Below are 10,289 nucleotides of genomic sequence, written 5' to 3'. Positions count from 1 at the left end.
ACTCGATCCCGGGACTCCAGGATCATGACCTGAGCCGAAGGCAGTCGCTTAACCAACTGAGCCACCCAGGCGCCCCGTGATTTGTTTCTTTTCTTTTTTTTTTTTTAAAGATTTTATTTATTTGAGAGAGAGTGTGAGAGACAGCACAAGAGGGAAGAGGGTCAGAGGGAGAAGCAGACCCCCTGCTGAGCAGGGAGCCCGATGCGGGACTCGATCCCGGGACTCCAGGATCATGACCTGAGCCGAAGGCAGTCGCTTAACCAACTGAGCCACCCAGGCGCCCCTGTGATTTGTTTCTTAATGGTGGTTTCCTATACAGTTTGCTATGTACTGCAGGTAAACAAGTAGTGGAGGGATGTTTTGTAGTTAGAATGGATGAGTTTTAAAGCAGGCTAACCACTTACAGGCATAGTAACCCTTGGCAGCGTACTTAACTCTCTAGGACTCAATTTTCTCATCTGCAGTGTGTGGGGAGGAAGATAGAAGATTAATCTTAAAAAGCTAACAGCATTTCTATGCACCAGCCAAAAATACAATAGTTCAAAATATGATAACATCTCTAATAACATCACATAACACATATCTAGGAATAAATGTAACAAAAAATGTGTAATTTCTAGGGAAAATTGATACAATGCCCAACTAAAGAAAATCCAAAAGAATCTCTTGACAAAGTATTAGAAATAAAGAGAGAATTTACCAAGGGGTCAGATAGAAGATCAACAAAGCAATAGGATTGCTAGACATAAGCAAAAAATAGCCAGTAAATGTAACTAAAAAGATGACACCCCTTATAATAGCATTATAAAAATCTTGTCTGTTGGACTAAATCTAACAAAAACTAGACAGTACTTCTATGGGGAAAGTTATAACACTTAATTGACAAACATTTTTTAAAAACACCCAATAAATGATGAGATGTGCCATATGCATGAATAGGTAGATTTAGTAGCAAAAAGATATCAATTCTCCTGCAGACTGATCTTTCCATTCAGTTGAGTTCCAGTCAAAAGCCCAGTGCACTTTTTATGGATCTTGATAAGCTGATTCTACAATAAAGAATGAAGGGCCAAAATTCTGAAAAAGAATGATAGGAGGACAGGGGCTTGCCCTATCAAATATCAGAATTTATTATAAACCTGCACTATTTAAAGCAGTGTAGCACAGGAATATACTAGAGTCCAGAAACAGACCGACACATGGGACTGTAATATAAAACAGATACAGTAAGCCAGATCAGTGGAAACAGTAGGAACTATTTAAAATATAGACTTGCACAAAATGATTATTCATATGGATAAAAGAACTTGTACACACTGTACACAGAGATTAACTTTGGGCAAATCAAGCACTGAAATTTTACAATTCTTTGTAGGATATAGGTGAATATTTTTAGATATTAGGAAAGGGAAGATTGTTTAAACTAAAAACAAAAAGTCCTAACTATAAAGAAAAGATTAATAAACTTGACTATATTAAAATTAAATTTATATTCCCCAAAACCCACCAGAAATACAGAAAACAGACAAGTTACAAATTGGAAACAGGTATTTGCAATACATATAACCAAAAATAACAAAGAAAATATAAAAAATTTCTGCAGATCAAGAAGAAAAAGGTAACCCAGTAGAAGAATGAACAAGAAACATTAATAGGAATTTCAGAGGAGAAACCCATAAGGCCAATAAATATAAAAAGAGATAATCACTTTTTTAGGCATCAAGGAAAGCAAAAAAGACTACATACCATATGATACCAATTCAATTGGCAGAAATTTAAAAGTCTGAAAATACCAAAAGTTGGAGAGGAAATGGATCTGCAGAAGGTTCTTTGCTGATGGAAGAGTCAACTGGAACAAACCACTTTGGGAAAGAATTTGGCATTGTCTTGTGAGGATGAGTGGTCCTATACCCTAACCATTCCACTCCTAGATTCCTCTCTAAGAGAAATTTTCATATGTACACCAGACGATATGCCCAAGAAAATTCATAGCAATAGTATTTGTAATAGCAAAAATATTGAAACAAGACAAATGCCCATCAACAGGATAATATAACCTGTGATATACTTTCTCTAGAGATGAACTGTTGCTGCATACAATGATATTGATGGATCTTAGCAGTCCACTATTGAGTAAAAAGGGAAGTAAGTCCCACAAGAGAAAGTCTAATTCTCTTTTCATAAGTTTTTTTAAAAAACAACTAAAAATACTTTGTAGTAATATATCAAATAATATCAAGAAATTCAGGGATATGAGAAATAAGACCCAGGGTGATGGGAGGCCCAAGGACAGGGTAAAGGAGGAACACATACATAACTGTTAATTATCGGTGTTCTAGTCCTTGTGTTGAATGGTGGTCAACAGATGTATAAGTAATAAAAACAAAATGAAAAATGAGCTAATACAAAAGGGGTAAGAAGGTAGGAAAATTACATAAAAACAAAGTCTACATTCTTAGGAGATTTTTTGCATCCATAGTATCTTAGATATGCCAAAGTAGTAATTTTCATTAATTATAAAAATAATTATTTTCTGAAATTATGATAGCATTTTCAGAAGAAAAAAAGCTAGCTTATTTCACACTTTTTCAAACCCAGCAGTCATTTGAGATTTGAAACATTAAAATAAATGTGCCTGACATGAAAGAAGCATTTCTTTGCCAAATTTGCCAATGTGGAATTTTGAAGCTATTAATTCTAAGCAAGAGCCAGGAGCTCTGTCCTTATAGTTTATCACCATCCTAGAAGACAGTACCTTAGAACTCTTAGCTGTCTTTTACAAATTCTCTCAGAGGGTACTCACAGTAATATTAGAAAGTAGTCTGTTGGAAGTCTGCATATTGTATTTGATAACCCAAGTGGAAAAATAGAGAAACTTTTAAAGTACAAATTTAGGGGAAATTTTCTGAAGTTTTGCAACTTTGATGAATTTGAGTTTCCTTCCTTACTAGTGTCAGGTGATGTAAGGAGATATGGAAAATTCTGTGACCTTGCATTGAGGCTCCGACCTGTCTATTTAAAAAGGCCCCTAGGGGTAGAAGCAAGAACTGACTGAAATCCTCTGCCCCAGATCACCAGGTATCCTGAGCACATTCCTGATCCATACTTCAACCAGCTATACAACATACCCATGGAAATTTGCATTTCAAAGTACACTTGGCCATGCAATATTTATTTTCATTGTTGCTGTGGTAAAGTAAAAAGTGCCCCCATGTTCACAGCCAACTGCTCTAAAAGATGAATGACTCAGGGCAACTCTCCAAAAAGATGTTGCCGGCCTCCTAGATATTTCCACAATATCCTTAAAGAAAGAGGAAATTGTTCATTAAGACCTACAACTATTGTCCGCATAGAAACACAGAAAGCCAGTTTTATTTCTTAATAAGCAATGCAGAAGGAAAGTAAAATTGTCTTTAAGATTGGTCATCCTGTGGGTAGAGCGTCTGTAGGTTCCATCCTGATGGAATGAAATCCGTAAGATTTCCTAAATTTTTCTGTTAAACTAAAATTTTTACCATGTCAAATATTACTTAGGGTGAGTCACTGGCTAAACTAAATAACTTCCCTTCTTTCTGTTTCACAGAATTTTCTTTATCATTGTATTATATGTTATAATGGAATTTTACCTGTTTCTGAAAAGCAAACCATCCTTTGAAGCTCTGAAAGAAACCTACAATCGTGTTTATAGGAAGATGACTTATATCTCTGACCATGTTTTGTTCTTCACTAGATGCATGTAATAAAAATGCAACCCTGTGTGGCTCTTATAGCAACAATAGGGCATCTCTTTGTTTTATGCCCCATACCTAAAGTGCATTTCCTCACTATTATCTTGAGCTACTCTGGAAAGAAGACATTATCAAAGAGGTGGGTGATAATGATGGAATTTTCATGCACTTTGAGATGGTGTTGCTTTATCACAAAGGGAAAGAGACTTTTTCAGCTGGCAGAGAAGTAAGCACCCATGATCTTTAACTACTGGAGGTATTTATTCCTACAAATGTGTGTTCATGTCTTGCCTCCTATTTGCCTGATTAGGATGATTCTTCCCCCGACTCAGAGATCTGGATTCAGTTAAGTTCTCTGCCCACGTATGGTGCTCTCTTAAGAGTGTCAGGACCTGAAGTGGAAGAGCTCTCAGAGGTTTCCAATTTCACAATGGAAGACATCAACAACCAGAAAATTAGGTATATAACCACTTTGTTATTACTTGACAGAGTTTTTAAAAATTGTATTAAAATATTTAAGCAACTAACCAGTAGCTCCCTCGAAAGATTATATTGCCCCCTTTTTAAACAGAGATGCAGCCATCTTACCTGGCTTGTCATGTAGCTCATTCACTTGATTCTTGTCCTCACCTCTGTAGGTACTCAGCTGTGTATGAGACTGATGGTAATCTGGTTACTGATGGCTTCCATTTCTCTGTCTCCGATACGGACCACAACCATCTAGACAATCAGATGTTTACCATCATGATCACTCCTGTTGAGAATCCACCTCCAGTCATTGCTTTTGCTGACCTTATCACGGTAAACAATTCTCAGATCAATGAACAGCGAGTGCTGTGGAGAGCTGGAATCTGTTCTGATGTAAATACAGGATTTCTACCTGAATCAGCTTCCAAGTTCTTCCTCCAAAGTATCTAGGCAATAGTGTCAAGATATGCATGGTTTTCAATCATGAGTTTTTCAAAAGTATGAAAAAAATATATGCAGAAGATCAAATAATTATATTTACATTATTTAATCAAAAAATATATTTATGTGCTAGACATAAACGCTAGATGTGGATAGTATTTTGTATACCATGCTAGATGTGTATAGTAGTGGGAGTAAAATTTATAAATGGAATATATCTTTTAGGAGTTAAAAATCTAATGTTTCCAAGAACTAAAATATGGGGATATGGACAATGTCCCCCAGTCACTTTTTTTTTTTTTTTGGTATGGTTTGTTTTATTTTTTTAACTTTTTATTTTAATTCCAGTTAACATATAGTGTTATATTCATTTCAGGTGTACAATATAGTAATTTAACACTTCCATACATCACCCTGTGCTCATCCCAAGTGTACTCCTTAATCCCCATCACCAATTTCACCCATCCCCCACGCAGCTTCCCTCTGGTAACTATCAGTTGGTTCTTTCTTTCTTTAATTTTATTATGTTAATCACCATACATTACATCATTAGTTTTTGTTGTAGTGTTCCATGATTCATTGTTTGCATATAACACCCAGTACTCCATTCAGTACGTGCCCTTTTTAATACCCATCACCAGGCTAACCCATCCCCCCACACTCCCTCCCCTCTAGAATCTTCAGTTTGTTTCTCGGAGTCCATAGTCTCTCATGGATCGTCTCCCCCTCTGATTTACCCCCCTTCATTTTTCCCTTCCTACTATCTTTTTCTTTTTTTTTTTTTTTAACATATAATGTATTATTTGTTTCAGAGGTACAGGTCTGTGATTCAACAGTCTTACACAATTCACAGTGCTCACCATAGCACATACCCTCCCCAATGTCTATCACCCAGCCCTCCCACCCCCCACCCAAGTCACTTCTTAATCCAATACTTATCACCGTAAATGTTATTTACAGTTCCTTGGGGTGGAGAGGGTGGGGGGCATATGATTATGTCCTAATCATGAGGTTACCCAGACCTGAGTTCAAGTGCTGGTTCTGTTACTTACTAGCTGAGTGACCCTGGACCAATGATATAATCTTTCTTAGCCTCAATTTCCTCATCTTTAAAATATAATTATTCCTGTTACCTAAAGGATTGCTCTGATAATTAACAAAATACCATTTAAAAGCCCCCAGTACATAGCAACACATGGTAGGGATTCCATAAAAGTTAATTCAGTCTCCTTGTCCTGCTCTATGTACATACCACAGTGCCAAAAACTCAGGAGTTTTTCTGGTTTTGTCAAGCAACTAAAAATCCATAAAACTGAGTGGTTTCCAAATGGTTTTGATATTCCATACCTTGGGGAACCCATTTGGACCTTCTCCATCCCCAGAGTCAGGGTGACCTTCCACTTTGTACCTTGCAGATCTTCCTGTATTTGGCCAAGCATTGTTCAGAGTGAAATGGCTCGGTCATGTCCAGCAGGCTAGGAAAACACACCAGGATCAGTTTGCAGAGTTAGCATAAAAAGCAGGAAAAAGTTAGCTCTGGCAAGTGCTTTTACTTAGATGGATTTATTTTCCTCCTTAACCTTAAGATAAGCACTAACTTTCAGGTGTGGGGAGGGAGCCCTTCCTGCACACCTATCAACATATACCGTGAGGGGGTGAGTGGGACTTTCATTCTGGGTGGGAGCACCTATAGGACAGCCACTCTTGCAGTATCCCAGGGAGGACTGGATGGATCATCCTCAGGCTGCAGGCTCTGGAACGTTGATCGGGAAGAAAGGTGGCCCTCCTGCCACGCAGCTGTGCTGAGGTGGGTGATTAGAATGGGCCAGAGCTGCTTTATAACCAGATCCATCACTGAAGGAAGCACATTTGAAGGGAGACACAGAAGTTGAGGTATCTGAATGTAGCTTTGAGAGGCGCTGAAAGATCACCTGGCTCCCGCAGCATGCGCATTCTTCATCTTGTCTGTAGAGCATCTGCCTCCTCAAAGAAGTGGAATTGGTGCTGGAAGGTGACCTCGGGCAGCACTTTTCAATTCCGTTCTTTTTACTGTAGTCCTGTGCAACTGCCCAAGGACTGTACAATCTTTTCTTTTGTAGGTTGACGAGGGAGGGAGAGCTCCGCTCTCCTTTCACCATTTCTTTGCCGCTGATGATCAGGACAACCTCCAGAGAGATGCCATCATTAAGCTAAGTGCTCTGCCCAAATATGGCTGCATCGAGAACACGGGAACAGGTACCAGCAGTCGCTGGGCTGTAGAATTGTTCCGGACCTGGCAAGAAGGGAGGGCGAGGGGGAGGCACCTGCCTCCAATTAAACCTGGACGTGGGGGGAGCTAAAGAGGAATGGATCCAATTCAAAGAAACGGGAGGAAGGAAGGTTTCAGTCACTCCAAAATCCACTGAGCGTTTTCTGTGTGCCAGGCACTTTTTTAGGCACTAGGGATGTATCAGTAAACAAAACAAATAGAAACCCCTACTTTCACGTTGCCTTAGATCCTGGTGGGCGGAGACAGGAAGCCTAACAAAGGAGAAGACTGTGTAAGATGTTCGGAGGCACATCAGTGCTATGAGAAGAAACAGAGCAGGGGAGGGGATCGGGAATGCCAGCAACAGGGAAAGGAAGGGCTTCTGGATGGCACTCAGAACTGAGTGTCAAGGAAATAAAAATGCCTGTCCTTCCGTTGTGAGGCAGCTGCAGTTTAGCTGAACCACAGCTGATGGCTCAGCTCCTTCTAAGGATATGACATGAATTGAAATGCATGCTGGTCTGCCTGTGACCCTCTCCTCAGCATCCCTCCCCCTCCACCATCTGCCCTGGACCCTCCACTGCCCCTGCTGGTTATCGCAGGGAAGGAGAGGCGAGAAGGTGTGTCGTGTCCACAGGCCCCCTGAGACCATGGTAACTGGCAGTTGAGACAGCTCCTGGCAGGTTAGCGTGATGCTGCCTCTGCAGTGAGATCTCTGAGTGCCGTGCTTGGCTCTAACTGGCATGCAGCTAGCAGTTCCCACGGAGAGGCCCTTGGCTGAAGCTGTCTGTGACCAGCATGGTGCCTGGGATTTGGACCTAGTTACCAGAAATCCATGTAGCCGTGGCCATGTTTTCCGCCAGGAAACCACGGGTCCTTTCCCCCATCTTGCCTTTCATGGCGTGCACTCAGATTTGTTTATTGCGAATTAGATTTATCTCAACAAATGTTTGTGCCAGAGACAAAGGATGTAAAGATGAGTGAGACACAGCCCCTGCCTTGAATGGGAGACAGAGAGGAAGGGTGATAAATGGCAATCAATTTAAAATGCTGGGACAGGGAAAGGGGCAAACGCTGAGAAAGTCCATGGGGCAAAACAATGAATTCTGCCTGAGAAGGCAGGAAAGGCCGAGGAAGGTGACATTTGTGTTGCAACTTGAAGGGTTAGTGGGAGTCTCACTGTGGCCAGAGGGAAGAGCATGGGCAAAGGTGGGGAGTCATGAAAGGGTAGTTGTCCCCCACCTCTACTTCTCTTCTCTCCAGGTGGTTTCTTACTAAGCCTTCCTAACGTGGTTTGACGTTAACCTGGAATGCCTGCAGAGGAGTATTTCAGTGGTCTAGAAGTCAAATTTCTGGCAAGCTCCTGCTCTCGAAACAGTGATTCTCAAACTTTAGTGTGCATAAGACTCAACTGGAGGGCTCATGAAAACACAGTTTCCTGAGCAGCAACCCCAGAGTTACCCTATGCAGAGGCTGGCGAGGCCCGGGCATTTGCTTCCCCCCCAGCCCCAGCTCATAGGCGATGCCACCGTTGCTGGCCCAGGGACCACATTTGGAGAATCACTGCTCTATGTCAGTATGAACCTGGAAGTAAGGAAAAGACGTTCAGGGGGCTGGTGGCAGGGGGTGGCAAATAATTATCCCAAGACAATTTAAGGACTCCAGCCCTTGCTCCATGGGTTTCAGCACTGAGCCTGTTTTGTTATATGAAACTAGCTATCTAGATACAGAATCCAGCAGATCAGCATAATGCCTTTTTAAAAATATTACAAGAAGCAGCTTTAACTTCTTCCCAGCAAGCCGGGAAGAAACAGAATAATGATATTGTGAGGTCTAAAATCTAACAGCATGGACTCTACGTTCATTTAGTACTAGCACGAACGGAACAGACCCACCTTGATTACCTCGAGGGCGTGCATCACCGTGTTCCAGCACAACGCAGTAATAGATGTTCATAACATAGCCTGCATGCATCAAGAACTATTTAATTTGCACATAGTATATTCTGCTTAAAAAGGCAAGGAAGCACATTAATGAGAATGATTTATGTGAAAAAATAGAAGGTGCAATTTTAAAACTGGGAGAGATTGGTGCTTAAAGCTTCAGTGACAGATTCACTTGTTGAATGGCTTGTTTCCCAATGACAGAAAATAAGTCATTTCTCTATGTGAGTGTATTTTTAGGCATCATTTAGTTTATTTGGCTCTTTCTGACCCAAATAAAGAAGCCACATTTCTCATATTTATAGCGATCAATGTAAAGGGAAATTACAGCACTTCCTTCTGGAAACACTGAACTGTGTGTGCTATCAGGGATTATCAGGTCACAGGTCACTCAGACTCCTCCATGCTTCTGGTGTCAAGAGGAACCAAATCCGATGGGTAAAATCTAAGACAATTCATGTCATTGAAGAAAAAACAACTGTCCTGAGTTTTTTTTAAGATTTTATTTATTTATTTGACAGAGACAACAGTGAGAGAAGGAACACAAGCAGGGGGAGTGGGAGAGGGAGAAGCAGGCTTCCCACTGATCAGAGAGCCTGTTGTGGGGCTCAATCCCAGGACCCTGGGATCATGACCTGATCCGAAGGCAGACGCTTAACGACTGAGCCACCCAGGCGCCCCCTGAGTTCTTATTGCAAAGAAATTTTAAGTAACACTTTTTCAGTCCTAGTCTGAAAGGTTAACCAAAAAAATGACACTGTCTACAATTCAGGAAGTCAGTGGCCTTTTGATTTATGACCTGATCTTTGCAAAGGGCTATGGAAGAGACAAAGAGAAAGCCTTTGTTGCTTTCAGATCTTCTGTATACACTTTTCTTTGTTGGTATGTATCCAGGGGATGTTTGGAGACACAGGGGTTTCTTCTTCTCTCTTTAGAGGAAAATGTGGTAACAACTTAAAATCAATCAATTAGAGAGACTCAGACCAAGGAAGAGACAAGCCATCCATCATTTAGACAGTGTTTACTCTTCCCCTTGGCCTTTTCCAGTGTTTGGTTGGGGTTGGGTTGAAAAGTAGAGTTAACCAGAACCAGCTCTATCTCTGGAGCTCTGCATGGAACTTGAGCATCTCAGTGCTTGAATGGCACCTGAGCTGTGGATGGTCCTAGAGCATCGCAGTAGCCCTGGGGTACCATCCCAGGGGCTGAGCTCTGACCCATGGGGAGGTTTCCTTAAGGAACTGAGGTCAAATGAAAACACGCTTATTGAGATATCTCTTAGATAAAGTATAGTTAATCTTTTCTTATATAGAGAAGGAGGCTTCCTCTTGCACGGTGTGCTAGGCAGGGTGGTTTTGAAATTGACCAAAGCTTAAGGTAGAACCTTTGCATTTCTATTGTCACTTGTCCGAGGACTGACTTTATCACAGATTTCTAACAAAACAACCACTGATTTTTTTTTTT

The 10,289-nt window shown here is 40.9% G+C and overlaps 1 protein-coding gene across 1 annotated transcript; it reads left to right on the top strand.

Moving 5' to 3' along the window:
* The first annotated feature begins 4,044 nt into the window (after positions 1-4,044).
* On the top strand, positions 4,045-9,946 carry LOC145719684 (extracellular matrix organizing protein FRAS1-like). Its single transcript, XM_081811209.1, has 3 exons — positions 4,045-4,187; positions 4,367-4,529; positions 6,737-9,946. Exons 1-3 carry the CDS (start codon positions 4,159-4,161, stop codon positions 6,974-6,976), a joined length of 432 nt encoding a protein of 143 aa, XP_081667335.1. The 5' UTR covers positions 4,045-4,158; the 3' UTR covers positions 6,977-9,946.
* Positions 9,947-10,289: the final 343 nt, after the last annotated feature.

Source organism: Leptonychotes weddellii, unplaced genomic scaffold (assembly GCF_054177405.1).
Source record: "Leptonychotes weddellii isolate Sample4059 unplaced genomic scaffold, ASM5417740v2 HiC_scaffold_6303, whole genome shotgun sequence".
Taxonomy (NCBI): domain Eukaryota; kingdom Metazoa; phylum Chordata; class Mammalia; order Carnivora; family Phocidae; genus Leptonychotes; species Leptonychotes weddellii.
Note: the sequence above shows the minus strand (reverse complement) of the source record. Positions and strands in the feature narration are given on the sequence as shown.

Bases quoted from the DNA above. Each gene is read 5' to 3' on its own strand.
- LOC145719684 (XM_081811209.1), top strand. From the start codon at position 4,159: ATGGAAGACATCAACAACCAGAAAATTAG. The intron at 4,188-4,366 runs GTATATAACCAC...TCACCTCTGTAG, and splicing joins ATCAACAACCAGAAAATTAG to GTACTCAGCTGTGTATGAGA. The intron at 4,530-6,736 runs GTAAACAATTCT...TTTCTTTTGTAG, and splicing joins CTTTTGCTGACCTTATCACG to GTTGACGAGGGAGGGAGAGC.